We start from the raw sequence: 19,680 nt of genomic DNA, 5'->3' as shown, positions 1-19,680 counted from the left end.
TACTCTGGATTTTTCGCCTTATGCTGGACCCTATATTTTTTCTGGTTTAAGAACTGTGTACTTTGCCTGTGCTCCCCCTTTAAACCATGGTTAAAGTGGCTTATTCCGGATTTACATATTTAACTTGCCTGTCCCTCCCTAGTATATGGTGCAAAAAGTGCACCATTGGCCTGGAAGATAGATGCCACTTGTGGCCGGCTGCACCTATTGTGCCATCCTCTATAGTGGCAGTGCAAACATGGCTTCAGGTCTACCCTGTGCGACCTGACTGCTGCACAGTAAACCTGCAGTAAGACCTATTTAAAAAACTATTTTCTACAGGTAAAAACCTCTCTTTAAAATATTAGTGAAGTCACCCCTATGTAGGACTTGCAGCTCACAATGCAAAGTGCATGGTATTTAAAAGTGAGACGGCAAACTTAGCGGTCTTATGTAGAACACTACAGTACACATTAAAAAACGTATACTAATACCCTGGGAAAGGTAACAGATAAAAAAATAATGAAACCACTATTTTTAACAGTTATTAAAAATTCAATTCAATAGAGAATGCAGATTTTTTATAATTACTAAGTATAAGTAACTTTTGGAAAGTTACCCTTTACCTGCCTAAACTGTCAAAAGGCTATAAAACTTATGTCTCCACCAGCTCTCAGCCTGTGCTCATCCTTAAGTAGGTGTCAAATACATCCAAGGAGCAAACAATGGGCTGACATGAGTGAGCAGAAATGACTCCCCTGTGCTCAGTAAAATATGCAGGGTGGGCCCCTTTTGACAGCCCAGTGTCAAATCCTGCTTAACGATCTGTTGTGCAACATTTAACACTTTGGACACACTTGAAATAGAAAGAAGAGGATGCCTCGACAATTCTTGTGGACCCTCTGTCTGGCTCATGCAGGTTAAAGGATCCCATTTTTGTCCTATTATTTATTTATTTATTTTATTTATTTGATGAGTTTTATATAGCGCAGGCTAGATCCGGAGGTATCGGAGCGCTTTACATGAGGTTCCACATTGTTACAAAGTTACATCAGATACAAGTTACATCAGTTGCTAGAAACATAAAAGAGCATAGAGGATGAGATAAGGAGCGTAGAGAGGTAAAGGGGGCCAGGTAAAAGGGTAGGAGGGAGGTATGGCGGTGAGAGGAAGGAAAGCTTGCTTAAAGTCCGGCTGGGTAGGTGACGGCCGAGGGGTAAGTCCACAGCCCATCTCCTCTATAGCTATCAAGGTAGCTCCACCGGGCATCAGCCAAAGTGCTAGGTCTCAGGAGTCGATAGCGAGTTCACAGATTCAATGTCCTGGTAGGTGAGACGGATGGGGGATAAGCACGAGGTCTGGACGATGTCAAATTTATTTCTAAGTGTAATAGCTCATCATGATAAAGGGTGGCGGCATTCTTGGGGTCAGGCAAGAGATCCAGTCCCTGGTTTTCCATTCGGCCAGTCCCCATTTTTAAGATTCCCCTTTGAATTCTCAGGGGCCCTTAGTGTATTAGCACCGCTTTTTCAGGTGTCTCCCAAATCACTCATCCTATTCTTAATGGGGGTCCTCGTTAGACGCCATCTTGAAGGGTGAACATTGGAGGGATGTCGCCATGTTAGTTATCGTGCTGTCTGGTGGAAATGAACTTCAAAGAGGATGAGGGAGTCCACTGACCATCAGAGTCAGGGGCCGTTCCTCCCTCAGATGCCCTCAGTGTCTGCGATGCTAGTGAAAATGACGACGGGAGAGAGCACGTCCCAGCCCGGGGGAGAGCACGTCCCAGCCAAACGGAGAGCTAGACCAGCAATGGGTGGCGTGTCTGACTATGGAAGGCTTCATCTCCGTGCATGCATCGGCGGCGTTTGATACCGTACCTCACAACATGCTACTAAGAACTTTGGCAGCTAAAGGTATCAGGGACAGAGCACTGAGGTGGCTGCAATCCTTTCTATCGGACAGAACGCAATCAGTGCACATGGGCAATTTTTCATCCCCGCGCCGGAACATCAAATATGGGGTCCCACAGGGGGCCTCACTATGCCCAACATTGCTCAACGTTTTTGTGTCTTCTCTGGCAGCAATAGGCAGAAAGTGGGATGTCGAAATCTGTTCCTACGCAGACGACACCCAACTAACTGTAATTCTGGATGAGAGGAATGACCCCAGGGATAGGCTACTAAATTGCCTCTCAGAACTGTCTGATCGGATGCACAATCATGGTCTTAAATTAAATGCAGACAAATCGGAGATATTGCTGTTCGGTGGACACACTCAACTGTGGAACGACAGCTGGTGGCCAGAATCTCTGGGTACTCCACCTACTCCGACACTAACAGCAAGAAACCTAGGAGTAATGCTTGACACCTCTCTATCCATGAAATCCCACGTATCCACTATATGTGGCAAAGGTTTCGCTGTACTAAAGATGCTTAGAAGAGTCTTCCCCTGGATCCCCTTAGAGTGTAGAAAGATCCTGGTTCAGTCTCTGTTGATGAGCAGGCTGGACTACGGAAACTCCCTGTTCATATGCATGGCTGAATATCTTTTCACTAAACTTCAAATGGTGCAGAATGCAGCGGCCAAGGCCGTTTGCATGAAAAGTAAGTTTGACTCAGCCAAGAGCTGCCTACGTCAGCTCCATCGGCTGCCTATGAGGCAAAGAGCAACTTTCAAAATGTTGTGTATAACACACAGAGTACTGCACAACACTGGCCCATGTATTCTTCAAAACAGGATCCAGTTTTATGCTCCAACTAGAAATCTTCGCTCCCAATTCACGGCAAGAGCAAGAACCACTCGGGTGAAGAGAGCCAGGATGGGCGAGCGAGCCTTCTCTCACATAGCCGCAACCAAGTGGAACGAACTGCCCGTGACCCTCAGACTCACGGAATGCCATTTGGGATTCAGGAAGCATCTGAAAACATTCCTCGTCCCTAAACCAGACTAATCTAACATGACCATGTCAATCCTTCACACATAACTAGTTATTACAGCGCCGTGATATCCTACTCTGGATGATTGTTAGCGCTTTATAAATAAATAAATAAAAATAAATATGGGGGTGAAGGAGTCGTATTCCGAAGCAACGAGGCAGTTGTGTCAGGTCACCAGAGAACGGCTCGGAGGGCCCTGTCCTGGCGAGGTCAGCGAGTTGAGGGAGCGTCGGGTCGTCTCAAACGGTAAGATACTCTGCAGGCGCAGTCCGATGTTAGAGGAGTTAGGTTGTTTGAAGAATGGAGGTGGATAGCCGGGTATGTAGATGGATTTCTACTGATTTGGTAATCTCTGACCTGGGAGCTGTAGGGGAGAGCACCTACCCGGCGGCCATCTTGCTATAAGTCCTACCAGACTTTGGTCTCTGGGTTCATTGGGGGTACAGTGCTTGCTTCAAACTGGAAATGTATGCATAGATGTAGGAGGACACAAGGATTACCATAGTACAGTGGTTCTTAACCTGGTATCTAGGGACCCCTGGGGGTCCACAAAACCTACTCAGGTGGTCACTGGCTGTTTAGAAAATTATATAATATTAGAAAATTAATACATTACATATAACAAAAAAGCAAAATGTAAAGTTTTAAAATGCTCTGAATTTGAAATTAAAGCTAAAGCGTAAGTTGGTATCCTTATCTTTATTTGTGGAAGCAGCACAAGTACAGCAAACAGAATTTGGTAGGGATTGGTGGCATTGAGTCAGCACTAGTGTGCATTTACAAAACAAAAGATATGGTTAAGACAAATAAGTTAAAGTGATGTGTGACATGCTAGAGTCAAGCATATCGCTTTGTCTTTCAGAAATAAAACGAAATTTTCAAAAGCTCCAACGGTCCTGTTAAAATTTTGATTTGATCATATTTTTTTGTTTGTGAATTGAATAAAATATTCCTATTTTGTGTATTTGTTTGATGTACACTCATTTCGGTAGGCGGGCCTCCAGCAATGATTTAGTGGAGGGCTACAAAGGTCAAAAGGTTAACTATTGCTGTCATAGTACCCTCTCACTCACATCCCCATCCTCACAGTCCAAGTATAGTGTAGCCAAAGCCCTTCGCCATCTTGAATTTCCCTGATAATGCATTTTGGGCTTGCTTGCATTAACGCAAACAGGAACTACTAAAAAAAATAGGTAGGTCAGGGACTTAGTATGTTTACCACATTGGTTAGGCAGGGGCCAAGAGTAACAAGTAAGTGCCAGGCACAAATGGGGCATACCCGGATCCCCCTTCCAAACACGTATGGACCAACGGAAGAACAGATGAAGACTGGACGTGTTGTCTGTGACCTTGGAGGAGTCCTGGAGGAGTGGACCTGCTCCCTCTTGTACTCAGCGCAAAGAAGTGGAGTCCAAGGGTCATAAGGCCGACCTCCTGTATGGCACAGGGAGACATCAAGCTGTAAGAGACCTTTCCTTGGAAGTGCCCAGCTGGCCACTGGCAACTGGACCTGGACATGATTTTGCTGTTGTCCTCTGCCTGATATCCTGAGAGTCTTAAAAGTGTCATCCTCTGGTTGGATGGAATGTAAAGGATCAAGTTAGAAGGTAAAAGCTTTGACCAAGACAAACTTGGATGGTGTATTTGACCCATGCTCCACTGCAGTCTGCCTTAAACCTCACATAAGTCCTGGTCTACTGCCACCTTTGACCCTCATTGGTGCTTTCAACTTCTCGGCGCTATTTCTACTTAAAACCTTAAATAATCATATCCCTAGTTCCCTCACTGCATTTTTATCACTTTGGTGTCATTTTGTTTAATACATTTGACTCTATTCGACTTTCAGATGTGTATTGTTTGCCTTTCTGGCTTTATTACTGTTTTGGTACGGCATACATATTTGATGCATTGCCCCATGTTGAGCCCGTCCGCTCTGTGCCGTAGCTACGTAGGGGTCGATCTCAGGTTAGTTTAGGGACGTTGAGTATTTACCCTAATGAGGGTGGTGATCATTCCTCGAGGTGGGCAGTCATCCATCCCCAAAAAGAATCCAATTTCTAACATTAACATTTGTCTTTCTTTTGTAACACAACAAACACCTCTTGAGGAGAAACGTTTGGAGCATACCTCAGCCACTACAAAGAAAGTACAAACATCAAAGAAATCACTATTTCTAAACAGATATCCCGGCACTTGAAAGTGACTTTTCTTTTTCTGTATTTTAATCAAAGAGAGATACTCTATGTGTTGACCCAAATATCACTCGCAATGAACAAGTTTAGGTTCTCAAAATTGAATGAGTTTTAATTCAAAACTGTATTTGAGACATCACAAATCCCAAAATATCAGACATACAGTACAGTTTCAAAGATATTTTCAAAAACATAGACCCGGAAAGGACAGTTATCCCCCAATGGGAAATAACATTCAAAAGACTAAGAACAGTAGTTGTGTCCTCTTCGTCCTGGTCCACGGTAAGCGACAGCCGACACGTGTTTCCTCACATCAAGAGACTTTCTCAAGGCTTTATCCCTAAATCAGAAGGGTATCGGAAACGACAGAGTTGCTAGAGTTTGCAAGATCATCAAACATCTGAGGCAGTGACCAAAAATTTTGCAATAGCATGTCAGGACCCTCCCAAAATATCACGAAGATGCCTGCGCAAGCGATCCAGTCTGCCTCACATCAGAGGGTTGTATCCATTAGTACTTGATCGAGTAGTAGATTGATAGCTGAAAAACCCAAATATTTCAAGGGCTGTTCCAGTGTGTCGTCATAATTAATACTTTGTAAAGGTTTTCCATCCGTGTGGAGAAGATTATTCTATTGCAGTTTATAACATGTAAAGAAACCAGGCTGGCTATGATAGGCCTCGTGTATTCTCCATCCGACGGAAGAACGGCGTGAACTTCCCAGGGCACATCCAGCATAACTGGACGTGCCCACACTTAAATGAAACCATAATCAGTGTAGCTAATACTCTGACCTTTCTGATGAGGAGTCCAAAATCCGAAACTAGACTTGTGATAATACATCTGATAGCTGGAGCCTTTGGGAGGAAGTTGAGCTCACGGTCTCTCCATCTCATTAGCCAGAGTCTGGTCCGCATAATGTGGTGGAAAGACTATGTACCGTGCATGGCTGCTTGTTTTAAGAGTATCCTTATACTGATCCGTTCACACAGACTGTGATGGGTTCTCAGACAGACAATTGTAGCTCAATGATAGATTAGATGCTGGAGACCTTTATAATACTCCTGGAGTGCAACTTTCCCCAGGGTCTCTGGCACCAGCAGTGAATGACAATAGACACCTGGATACTGTCCAAAACAGTCTTCCTGAAGATGTGCAGGGTGGGGGCGCATCTGATGTCAATTGGCAGATTCTTCCAGTTCTTAGCCACGATGTAGGAGAAGGTTCTTTCACCTGTTCTTGCTCTGCGGATGCGTGGGTGTTTGGCGAGGGTAAGGTTGGCGGATTGGAGGTTTCTCTTGGGTATGTGGACGGAGATTCTGTCATTGAGATATTGAGGTCCGGAGTTGTGGAGGCATCTGTAGGCATGGGTAAGTATCTTGAAGGTTACTTGCTTCTCCACGGGGAGCCAGTGGAGGTTACGCAGGTGCTCATGTCGGGGGATGCCGATGGTCTGGAGTTTGCGGAGCAGAGACTTGATGATCCCGGCGTAGAGGGCGTTTCTGTAGTCCAGTCTGCTGGTGATGAGTGCAAGGGGGACGGTCTTCCTTGATTCGGGAGGGGGGGTCCATATGAAGGTCTTGCGGAGGATGCAGAGGGGGTGTTGAAGCAGGTGGAGGCGATGGTGTTGATGGACCCTGGAGAGGGAGGCGTGGAGTACGATGCCGAGGTTTTGGGCGTGGTCCGTGGGGGTGGAGGGCCTGCCGAGTGTGTTGAGCCACCAGGTGTTGTCCCATGCAGAGAGGGTGGTCTGAGGACGAGGATCTCTGTCTTCTCCGAGTTGAGCTTCTGGCAGCTGCTGTTCATCCACGATGTAACGTCCTTCATTCCTTCCTGGAAGTTGAGTGGAAGGCATCGGACTGCAAGGGCAGGGTCAGCCTGCAGAATCTGGCAGCGGAAAAAAGATATCAAACTTGGGTGCTCTTCACGTGTTAAGCTGAGAGTATGACTGAAGGAAGTGGTATGATCTGCCATATGAACTACCCTTCCCCAGACTGTGGTTGGTCTAGAAGACACTACCACAGGATCCCTTCCAAATGAAGTATACTTCTTTCCTGTAAGGTCAGTTCCTGTTTAAATCAAGGGAGACAATCACGATGGAAGGATGCATCACAACACATTTGTTCGCTATTTTAAATCTCACTCACCACAACATGTTCTCTATTTTTGTCCCGGATTCCTGCTCTTTTGCAGCAGGATTCCCCTTCGATCCTTCTCCTGGTTTATTGGCAGGACCCTTCTCTTTCCTGATGCCAAGTAGAATGTAGTGCCTGCCATATATAATGCAATATACTTCCCCATCGTCAAGCATGTACTGTAAGATTATTAAGGAGGCTTTTTACCCATCTACAGTGTTTCCGAAATTGTGGGTCGCAACCTACTCGAGCAATGAGACGGTTTTTGGTGAATCGCGAAAGTCCAAGCTGATTCTGTATTTATCTTGTCACATTTGCTGCGCTCAAAGACCGGGCTCAAATGTCGGCATATGTTTTTTGAGAAATTGGTGCTTTACTTTTTAAACATGCAGACTGGTGTTCAAGAACTCTCCTTGCTTTGCAGTCAGAGAAAGAAAAGTGAATTATGTGATCATCTTGCTGGAGTACAGGGAGTTTGAAAGGAAAGGCTGTAGGATGTCATTTTTGTAACAACAAAATGTAAATACCTGTAAATGTACTGTACCCATTCAGCAGTTAGGAAAGCAAAAATGAAGCAAATTTTTATTTTGAGTTGTGACAGAAACAAAGATTTGATTAGGATCAAAACAAATCACAACACTCTACTTGATGCATAAATGATAAATATTCACTGAAACCCAATTTCTACACATTATTTGCGTGCAATATTGTTAAATCAGTAAATGTGAATTTTTGTGCAAATTTAGTGGCCATTTCAATGGAAGATGTGCGGTATGTAAATGACAAAGTGCCATCACGCAATGTTTTAGTTACATGAATAAAGCGCTTGACTCATGTCAATTAATGCTAGGTGGGAGGTAAAGGTCTGTTCTAAAAATTGGGTTGTGGCTCCAATAGGTTTGGGAGCACTGCCTTAATAGCTTTTGGTCCTAACTGACACATTTTGCTGGTGTTATACTGTCCCGGGTGAGAGCGTGGCTACTCGGAGGAGTCGGCCTGTCCTCGGGCACTCAAGAAAGAAACTGAACAGACCTTCAACACATCCTGTACTTGACACTAGCCAAATGAACACGGTACTTTTCTTCCACCACCGCGGCCCCTGTATTGTCTCAATGCTTTCACTCACATGTTCAGGTTCTGCTTTGCTTTCTCGATGTCATTCTTGACCTCAGGCGTGATGTTGAAGCGCAGCTTGGTGGGCATCGGCAGAGGGACCATGGGGGATCTTACAAGCTCTGGCTTCTTCCTGAAAGAACACAGTGAACAAACACAGGTTGAATTATGCTTTGCATAAACAAATGGTGGTACCACAGCCTCAGACTGCACCACTGGATGTCCAGTCTTGGGTGGTGAGACTGGGGATGGCACACATGCTACTCTGGGCAGGGACACAAAAGTATGAAGAAGTTGGGCCAGAAAATAAGCATCCTACTAGGGCATGAAAATGCTGCACTTTGTAATCTATGAACAGGTTACATCATGGTAAGCAAGCATGGCAACTCAGCAAGATCTGACAACATAATGGAATCTGCAGGTTAGCAGATCAAATCCCAGCAGAACGTTTGTCAGCTTTCTTCCTCTGAAGTTGATAAAATGAGTGTCAGGGGATTGAGACAATAATCACACTAGTTATTTTCAATCTCTTCAAAGCTCCTGGTAGAGAGCAGTGAGCACCATTTAACTGGCTGATGTCACAAATAAATAATAAATAATAGGTGGAGGAGTGACAGCATGCAGACACCGTGCCTGGCCCCATAATACCCAACCTGAAAGAAGTAGAAGAACCTTACGTGTACTCCACGACGTGGTCAATGAGAGCCACGATGGGGGGACCCTCGGCAGGTGCATGCTCATAGATCAGGCCGCAGGACCCATCTTCGGCAATAATAAACTGTATGGAAGAGATAAGGGTTGACAATGACTAGAGTGCTTCACGTGACCACATTGAAAACCTCCAAGGCGCACTTTTCTCGTCTGGGTCCTTGGTCAGAGCGCTTGAGATAAAAACATCCACAACAAAACTGACCGCAACATCAGCGGCGGCAGCGGCACATGAGCACCAGTACAGAGCTGGGTGCCATACCATGGGCAATGATCTGCTAGAGGATTCACAGAGGAGGGAGGGTCACATCACAACGAGACGGAGTAGCAGATTATGGTCGTAACGGCAGCAGGATAAGATGATGGGCAGCCAGGATGGGGGGCGGGCGGGGGGGGGGGGGTGTTACTGCCGGATAAGATGCACTCACTGCCTGTGGCCCTCTAGAGCTTCGATGTGACCACCGATTAATCTTGAGGCACATAGCTGCCCACCGGTAAAGGGTAGGAGTGTCTCTCTGTTGGGAGGAAAGAACGTGTGACGCTCTGAAGACTCGCGTCAGGGTCAGGAACTGGATTCAGGTAGACATCAGAGACCAGAAGAGGTGTCAGAGGAATGATGGCAGCCCCTTGCCTAGAGGCAGGCGGATCCTCATTGAAATAAATGTATGTGGGTTACTGCACATGCCTCATCGAAAACCTTCCGGGGACCAGCAATGGGGTAGTATCATCGTCTATTGGGAGGGGGCAGAAGCCAGCCACAGTAGGGATCGAGGAAAGCCATCAGGTAACGCTAGCAAATGGAGAGGCTCTGTGCGAGGCTAGCAGAGGGAAAAAGGTTCATAATAGAGGGAGAGAGGCTAAAACCCAATGTGAGGGTGAGACTAAAACAGAGGGGAAGACACCAACCACTCTAGCAGAACTAATAACCACTGGGGGTTAGCAGTGGGGAGAAGCAGACAACCAAGTGAAGATGCTAACGTTCGAGGCGAGGACAGCAAGCCTTTGAGGAAGGAGGACAGTGGCTGAATTACCCACCACGGGGAATAAGCTGGTGATCTGGTTGACCTGAGGATTCAGGGTGCAGTCCATAAAGAGTACGAGGCACTTCAAGCAATCTGATGGAAGACAGCATCTCTGGTGCAAGACCTGCGGCCGGTGAACCATTTCACTTTTTCCCCAGGGAGAAAAGAGGAAGTTACTGGCCTATAATCATAGTCCAAATACACAAAAGGTGAAGGGAAGAATGCTTGCAATAAGTCGTACCAGTGGCACTCGCTCGGGGTAGCATTCAAACTCATCGTTCTTTTGCCCACAATGCCACCTTTTGAGCCTGATTGGGCCTCTTCAGTTGGGTGCAGCTTTCCCAGACAAGGATCCCTTGCTCTCTGCCCCACTGGAACCAAGCTACACCCAGCTGAGGAGGCACAATCAGGCTGAAACAGCTCTTAGATGTCTTGTGTTCCTATGTCCCGAATACTAGTACACTCAAAGTGAACAGATCGGTTTCTTCTTTGGGGGACTTAAGTCTCAAAGGGTAGCGGTGTCGAGCGATCAATCCTTTTTTCATGAAACAGAAAACTCCGATTCAACATGAGACAGAACCTAGCACTCGGTCTTACTGATGCCCAATCAGGGCATCAATGGCATATAAATATCAGGATAGATTACATAATTAAGAATATCACCAGAGAGATTTATAATTTATTTATTTATTTTGGAAAGGACACTGTGTGACATGATTTGTAGAGTGCATTGTAACCTGGGAAGACAATAGGACTGCAAACAAATAGGACTTTGTAATGCCGTACGTTGCTGCATACGGACAGAGAAAAAATAGCAGTGCTGTACGGAAAGGCCTCTTTTTGCATGGTGAACCCCGTGTTTGGACTGATGCTGCTGTTTTTTTCACAAGTGCCTGTGCTCTTACCCTTAAACTGATCAGACAAGTTGGCTTCTATCCAATTGGATGAGCTAGCTCACCCGTAACTCCCTATTAAATGGCACCCATTGTACCCGGTTCAGAAAAGGGGTAGTTTGGTTTGCCCTGTTCCCATCATGCACTGGGACAGGAACAGACTAATTTGCATATAGCCAAGTTCTGAGCTGGGATGGTGCAGTGAGCTAAAAAACGGTGATGGATCAAGCCCTGATCTTTGGACTGGGTAAGAGTGGTCTGCTTAATTCAGGCACTCTGTTCATCACCACCCCCTTTTCTGAATCATTTTGTCCACCATAATCGTGGAAGGGTATACTCAGATGTGAGTCCCTTGCTCATTGCACCATCAGGATTCAAGCAAGCAGGGCCGACGACGCCTGAAATGGCAGAAACCGGTCCCCGGAAGCTTGTTTCCTTCCCAGTACAAGAATTGGCTTGGTAGTTTGGTTTGCCCTGTACCCATCATGCACTGGGACAGGAACAGACTAATTTGCATATAGCCAAGTTCTGAGCTGGGATGGTGCAGTGAGCTAAAAAACGGTGATGGATCAAGCCCTGATCTTTGGACTGGGTAAGAGTGGTCTGCTTAATTCAGGCACTCTGTTCATCACCACCCCCTTTTCTGAATCCCATTGTACCCGGGGCATGTAAGCCAGAGGGTCCCCCTAGGGAGCGCAGCACCGATCGTGGGACTCGGTTAAAACAAGGCTCCCAATCCGCCATTAGCAGGCTGGAAGAGGAGTTTAACTACTGGCCTGACTTTGCCATCTAAAGCAATTGCAAAGCCGGACTCCCCCTAGTGTAGGTGTATGTCACCCCTATGGCAGGCCTAGTGAGTCCTAAGGCAGGGTGCAACATAACGAATGGGTAAAGCATGCCCTGGTTGTAGAATCGGTAAACTGTTGTTTTTACTGTGGAAAAGCTTGATCGCCCAATTAGAGAGGGCAGGGTTACACGCGGATGCCTCAGGGGTGCTAACTCCAACAGTGCGACCAAAGTGGGCACGTCGAGGTATCCAACAACTCGTTACATTAAATCCGACTGATTCTGCGGTCGCAATTAATGTAACAAGTGCAGTGTGCAACTTTAGCAGAGTTTCCACTTTGTTGCCTTCAGCCTCCTGTGCCCAGACTGGCTGCACACTGGGTCCTGCCGCCCAGACAGCTTTCTAACCTCCTGGGAAGACTTGCAAACAACTCACAGGAAAGGATACAATAGTGGCCTGCTCTGGAAGCAGGTGTCACCTCCCTCCGGAGGGAAACCACACAGGGGTTGAGCCAAAAGGCGACCTGCAAAGGAGGAGCCGCCTTTGAGAAACAAATAGGTGATGCTAGGGAGAGGGGCTGCTCTACTGTTCAGGATGACAGGCTGGCACTTGGGACAGGTAAGGGGAAACGAGTTGACGAACCGGTTTTCCAGGGGTGTGTAGATCTCTTGGTGGCCACATCTCTGGGTTGGAATCGGGAGCTCCACACGCCGGGAGAAGGGTCCTGCATATTGGGGGTGCGCAGTATGGTGCATCCTGGGATGCCCAGAGGCCACACTACGCTGGAAGTGGTCATCATGTGTGAGGGAACCTGCTAGCCCATTGGCTACTAACAGCATCCTGCCCGGAGGCCTTTTTCTGAGTATACATAGGGCACTCCTAGCACCCCGTAATCAGTTTTCGCCTGGACTGGAAGAAGGACCGAAGAAGGCCCGAAGAAGAACTGAAGAAGGACTGCCCAGCTGCACCATGAAACCAGCAAAGAGAGACTGCACCGGTGTGGACTGCACCTGCTGCATCGAGGGACCAGCAAAGAGAGGCTGCACCAGCGTGGACTGCGCCTGCTGCCCCTTGTGCATAGCAACGGAGAGGGACTGTGCCGGCAGCGTCTTGTTCCAGGAGAAGCCGTCTCCAGAGCCCAGTCTAAGCCAAGAGACTCCAAGGGTCAGTGTGCTGGCCTCCTGTTCACAGCACAGGGACGCAACAGCTGAGAAGCACGCTGGGGCAAGTCGGTACTTACATTACTAAAATTCCCTATTTGGGTGAATTATGGTGTGAGTTGTATTATTTCTTTTTGGGGTGGGGGGGGCAGATAATGCGTGGTGAAATCTGATTTTAAAAATATTACTCCCACATTACGACATGAATTAATGGCTATGCCAGGCGGGATACGATATAGGGGGGTGAATGACTGTATGTATAGGATACCCCTATAATCGTGTTCATCTTTCTGTCAACAACCCATTACTGTTTGTTCAACTTTTGAGTATGTTGAATCAACATGGGGAATGTTTAAGGTGAAATAAATATGAATCACAATTATTGAAACAAACGTAATGTCTATAGGTGCCCCCTTTGGGGAACAATAATACCCCATCTAGAATGGATGACTGTTGTGCACTATCCTGAGCACCTGATCTCGTGATGTTTAGAAACTGAACCAAGAGATCTTCCAATAAAATCGTGTATGAAGTAATAACTCCTTGTACATTACAGAGGTAGGTATGCTTATTGTGTTCTAGTACATGGGGCCACATGGATACAATCTCTAAAAAGGATTCACCGGGCACAATATAAATATTTATGTATTTCACACGTCCACACTCAGGCTTTATAAGTTCTTCAAGAAGTGCGGGAGACGACTGGGCGGGCCCCTTCCCAGCACATATGCTCCTATGCATGCTTGATGGTCTGGGACAGATTAGTTCAAATCTTGGGACTGTCTTTTTAATACTTTCTTCTTTATGAATTATGTAGTCTGTGAATGTATAATTGTTTGTTCCTTGAATGCTTATGTATGTCTTTTTTGTGCATTATCTACAGCCCTGATGGAGTTCAAATCTTTTGAAAGAAACGTGTTGACTGGTTGTTCTCTTGACTAATTTTATGAAACATACGGAAAGTGAATAAAGAAAGCTTTAACAAGATACAGAATTGTGGACTCTTCAGTTTTTAGGTGCACCAATCAGTGTTATTATTTCCACTCCCAACCCTTAACTGCCACCCGGCTGACATCAATGCGGCCCTCGCTCACACCACACTCCAAACTTTGTAGCCCCTGGGAAAATGCTTAGGAGTACCCATGCTCTAGAAAATCCTTTGGGTTTACAAAAGGAGCAAAAGTATTTAGATGAATGTAGCACTAACAGCCTGGCAGTGGACCTAGCTTACCTACAGCACTCTAGCACAGCGTCTGGTTTCGGTCCAAACAGGGGCTTCTCGTTGAATGGCTTCATCAGGACATCATCAAAGAAACCTGTGGGGTGCTACCAGGCATGTCTTCAAGGACCAGCGAGGAGCCCATCGCCTCTTGTCTGCAGTGTCTAATCCTGAATTAATTATGTGTTGTGCAGTGTCCTGGCCATGCCTGACCTCCTAGGCAACATGGTCTCTGTGATGATAAGGCAAGTTAGGGATAACCATATCCACTATATCCCTAAGGGCGCGAGGGCGGCGACCCAAGAGACACGCCATGTTCACAGATCACACTCCTAGACTGCCCGCTGGGAACGTCTTTTTTACCTTCCCCATTTTTGTTTTTTTCCATTTTCTCTCAAGTAGGTGGGTAATGCTCCCGTGTTTAGCTTTGTTGTGGATGAGGCCAGGACTACCAAAATCTCTGGAGCTGGATGAAGCAAAAGGAAGGCTGCGTTCCTCGGTGCTGATCTATGGTGCCTTGCTATTGTGCATCTCACAGCTGGGAACACTGTTGGTTGGTGCTGGGGTTCTTTTACAGCCTCCATAAGAGCCTTGTTAAAGGGAAGCAGTGGTTTGAATGAGGTCAGAGGGGTCTGGAGGACATAAGTGAGGACATTAGGTCAGTTCTCTGGAGGGAAGGGGCAATTCAAGCACGTCTGCTGATTTCCTAGGCACCCCACACAATGGATGCTTTCTCTGCCGAAGCTGGCCCAGGGCTGGGTCAATGTCAGGGGATATATCCAATCCACTGACATTTGGAAGGGCTTTGAAATCTGATGTCTCGGGCCTGAAGGGGTCACTGTCATTTGCGTCCTATTGACCTTACGGGGATTGTTGGCCTGAGTCTGATCCAAAAAGGTCATGAATTGTCTCCCAGAAGTGGCCCTGGGCACTGATATCTTCCTCCCTGAACTGTTCCTTCTCAAGCAGGCGTTGTCTCTCTCTCATGGGCTTCAGGCATGGTGGCATGAGAGGTTCTTGAAGAGGCGGCAGAGGAGGTGGAAGTAACACCAAGGGTGATGATGCGCTGGAGTAGGGATCAAGGCCAACATTGAAGCAGGAATCTGTGTCTGTATTGGCATCGAAGCAAATACGACCGCTGAAGGTCTCTACGTGAAGACAAAAACCGTCAGTGTCGGGGGGAACCCGTCTAATGTCAGGGAGATGATTGTCGTCCAAGTGGCCTAGCGAAGTCCCACAAGTCCCCATGGACTGAACGGAGCACCAAGGGGGCCGCCACCCTTCTACAGTGTATTACCCGAAGAAAAAAGTCACATTAGTGGTATCTGCAGAACCAGGACACCACCATCAACTCTGACTCCGGAGAGGAAAGAACCAAGGCTGACGCCCGAGGAGGGGACTTAACCATAGACTTTGTCCTTCAAGGAGACAATGTTTTTTTTTTTTGTGCTGTCTTTTTTTCTTCCTGGAGGATCTGGACAAGGGTCAGGAACAGTAAAAGCACAGGTCTGTGGTCCTGGACCGCGTACCTGACAGGTGGCGAACTAGACGGCCCTACCTGGCACGGGCCATGAATAACTTTGGCTTCCCACTCCTTGGTGGAATTTGGATTAATCCTAAAGCAGAGCTAGTATTTTGATGACACGTATCTAGAACCTCGACATCACAGATTATAGACGTGAAAGTTGGAGATGGACATCGGTCCATCACACATGCAACAGTGTTTAAACCTTGACTTTTTAAGTGGGGACATACAACACAGCAGCACACCAAAATATTTATAAAAGAAGACAAATTGTTTCACCTGCAGAGGACTTTCATTCCAACACACTCAACTCTATATGAACTACATAGAAGGGCACCATCCACTTCATGGGGAAATTTGGTGGCCAGCAGATCTTTCTTGTGGCTTCTGAGTAATGGTCGTGTCCGCAGACTGACTAATTTCGGATCCCTCGCTATCTAAATTTTTCAGAATTAAAGAAAGTAACTCTTTTTCTTGACAAGCAACCACTTACTACACTACAATGTTAATATGTTTTGTAAAGCGCTCGAATACCCAAGGGTGTTTTGGCGCTGCTTTGGAGAAAAAAATCGGGAACAGATAAACAGAGTGAGAGTCTTGACATTATTTATCAAAAAGCCAAGTTTTCAGGGATTTCCTAAACTGAAGAAGGTTTGGGGGTGCTTTGAGATTAAAAGGGAGGGAGTTCCATATCTTTATGGTGCTAATCACAAGACTATTTCCTCTCCACCGTGCTTTCTTAAAGGTAGATCATATCAAGAGTCTTGTGTTAGATGATCGAAGTGTAGCAAAATCTAGGGCACATGCAACTTCCATATAAATCTCTTTGTAAAAGGATTACAGTGTTCTCAAGAATTTCTATACTTGAAAGAAATCTGGTGTATTGAGCTATTGTGGTCTGCCACACTCTGGATCCATTGAGTAGGTCTTGAGGCCATCTTTTGTCGCTGTACCTTAACAAATGATGGAATACACGCACCGAGGCAGCTATTATTATTATTGATTATTATTGAGTCTTGTATAGCGCATGGTTACCCTTGGGCATCCCAGCGCTCGTCCAGAGTACGCACCAAAACAGCAGAGCACTAAGCAGGGAACAGATGAGTCTTTAAAAGTTTGCGAAATCGCAAGGTGCCAGTTTCAGAGCGAAGGGCATGCGGAAGAGAGTTCCATAACGCTGCCACGTTGACGGAAAATCTTCTGCCGCCAGTCCTGGCTTTTTTTACTTTCGCGACTTGCAAGAGATGTTGGTGGTCTGAGCGGAGGGCGCGAGAGGCCTTATAAGGTTGGACCATGCTCCGCAGGATAGCGGGCCCTTTTCCCTGCAAGATTTTGTGAGCCATGCAGAGTGCTTTAAACTTCACCCTCTCTCTCACAGGGAGCCAGTGGAGCGCCTTCAGCGCAGGTCGGGCTGACTGCCGCCTGGGAAAGTCCGTCAAAAGCCTGGCGGCAGCATTTTGCACTTGTTGCAATTTGTTTAGAGTGGATTCTGGAGTCCCCAGAAACAGCGCATTGCTGTAGTCCAGCCGTGAAATGATGAGACCCTGGATTAGTAACCTCCTAGTGGCCATCGGGAGGAGGGGTAGGATCTTCCGGGCTGACCGGAGCAGGCCGAAACAACACTTTTTTGCGTGTGTCTTGAAGGATAAATCCTGCTCCAGCCACACCCCCAAGCTCTTAATCTCCTGTTTTGGGGTAGGTGGCTCTCCCAGACAGCTAGGCCAGCTACTAGGGGACAGGGAGGGAGGGGAATTCCCCAGCATCATCAGTTCGGTTTTTGAACCGTTAAGTTTAAGTGCTGAGTTGCACATCCAGGTGAAGACCCTGGCTAAACATGTGTGCAGCAGGTCGGGTTGGTTCGCCGGCTGGGGGAGCCCAACCACCAACTGGGTATCATCCGCATAGCTGATGATCTTGATACCCAGTGGCAGTACCACACTCTCCAGTGGGGCCATATAGATATTATATTGTGGTCCGCCACACTCTGGATCCATTGAGTAGGTCTTGAGGCCATGTTTTGTTGCTGTACCTTAACAAATGATGGAATACACGCACAGAAAATCAATTGTGGTCCGCCACACACTAGAATCCACTGAGTAGGTCTTGAGGCCATCTTTTGTCGCTGTACCTTAATAAATGAAGGAATACACACACCAAGGTAGCTAATGTGGTCCGCCACACTCTAAAATCCATTAAGTAGGTCTTGAGGCCATGTTTGGTCGCTGTACCTTAAGCCGCACTCTGGAATTCATTAAATGTGTCTCCGGACCATCTTTTGTCACTGTACCTTAATCAAGATACTACACGCACAGAGGCAGCTATTGTGGCCTGCGACACTCTGGAATCCATCGAGTAGGTCTTGAGGCCATGTTTTGTTGCTGTACCTTAAGCCGCACTCTGGAATCCATTAAGTAGGTCTTGGGTCTAGAATGTATAAGGCTGCTGTAAAAAACACCAGGAAAAGCTCTGCTCCTTCTTTAGCACATATTAAGAACAAGCACTTGGAACAGATACGGCGGAGAATCGAATATTAGACACCAGGGCAGAGTCTACAGTAAGATGGGGTCCAGGGTGTACTATGCCACGTCACATGCCAAATGAAACGGTTCACAGGTACTCAGCTAATTTGGAGGCACATCCTAAAACCAAAAAGTACTATAGCCTTACATTATTTGGTGGAGCACATGGGGCGTTTTATATTACATGAAATATACTGGGTAATGTATCTACTACAACAGGTAAAGGATCAGTTAAATCACTTTAATAATCTAAACATGACCAAAGCCTCCCGTTCAGTGGTGAAACAAGACATACCTCAGGAAACAAAATGAAGGAGCACAAACTCACTCACTGCCACCCAGACTGCCCAGCAGGAGGTCCTTCCCTACCTACTTGTCCCTGTCCTGCGCTCAGCGTGTAAGACTTACCTGCAGGGTTTTATCAAACCAGCGGTTGCCACTGTTCCAGCGGCTGCCCCCGCCATGAAGCATCTGCGCAGCCACGCGACTCAGGTACAGGTCATCGGACACACGGGGGATGGGCGCGTCCAGGCAAACGGTGAAGATGCTCTTCTGGATTCTTTTCACCGACTCCTTGTTGATCTTATCTGGATAGGAAGAGACAAACATCTTAGAGTTTGGCAAGATGCCAGCCTATGAACAAACACGGGCAAAGCACCTGCTCAAGTCAGACCACAAGGAGGTGAGAAATGTCCAGTGATGGATGAATGAAGCTGTGCTTAAAACATATGATTGACATGTTACCCTTCATGTAGAGGCTTATATTATGCAAATGAGGACAGACAACTGCCACATAAAAACTGTACTGAATGCCAAAGGATGGTTGTGACAAATGTTGCTTATCACACTGTGCAGGGTCGGTGAGAAATGGTGTGTCCACCACAAGGGTCCCTGCCCCTCTCCATGGGTCCTTCGCTGTTATACACTCGAGCTTACAGGTGCATATACAGAACGGATAATTCCAACAGAAGAGGTTGATAAAGAGATCACACGAGTTGGGATTAAAACCTGCAACAACATTATTTATATACACTAAGCACACATGAAATCTCCATTATGGACACTTGTGGAATCTCCAGTATTTGATGTAAATCTTTTCAAGCAAAGTGCCTGAGGTTATACAGCATTGTAACCTCAGGCACTTGCCCAAGCACTTGGATAACCTCTCAAATGATTAGTGCGCTATACAAATCAATATAACATAACATTACATAAGCCTGTACTAGGCAGTCCTGCCTAATAAGATCCAATTTATGCGGCTGGTGCCTTTGGTATTACCAGGGCCATAATCAAACGTGTGAACAGGTGTCTGGCATTCGTTTGCAGACACACTTGCTGAACTGTCTGTGTGGTAAACTATACCTTTGACAAATTAGGTGGGCTCAGCTGGGTCTGCCTATGATCAATGCTAGAGGCGACGGCTACACTATCTCACTCGAATGTTGTATACCAGGGCCAAGGTGTACCTGCGCTGGCTGCCTTTGGTCAT

General features: G+C 46.6%; 1 protein-coding gene across 1 annotated transcript in view; it reads right to left on the bottom strand.

Moving 5' to 3' along the window:
• Positions 1–19,680, bottom strand: part of CRAT (carnitine O-acetyltransferase) — a 223,219-nt gene that overhangs the window by 38,235 nt on the left and 165,304 nt on the right. Inside the window, exons 7-9 of the mRNA XM_078646254.1 lie at positions 18,600–18,778; positions 9,036–9,136; positions 8,372–8,491 (exon numbers count right to left, since the gene is read on the bottom strand). Of these exons, the coding sequence (XP_078502380.1) occupies positions 8,372–8,491; positions 9,036–9,136; positions 18,600–18,778 (400 nt within the window). The remainder of the gene's footprint in view (positions 1–8,371; positions 8,492–9,035; positions 9,137–18,599; positions 18,779–19,680) is intronic.

The sequence above is a fragment of the Lissotriton helveticus genome, chromosome 5_1 (assembly GCF_964261635.1).
Source record: "Lissotriton helveticus chromosome 5_1, aLisHel1.1, whole genome shotgun sequence".
NCBI lineage: Eukaryota > Metazoa > Chordata > Amphibia > Caudata > Salamandridae > Lissotriton > Lissotriton helveticus.
Note: the sequence above shows the minus strand (reverse complement) of the source record. Positions and strands in the feature narration are given on the sequence as shown.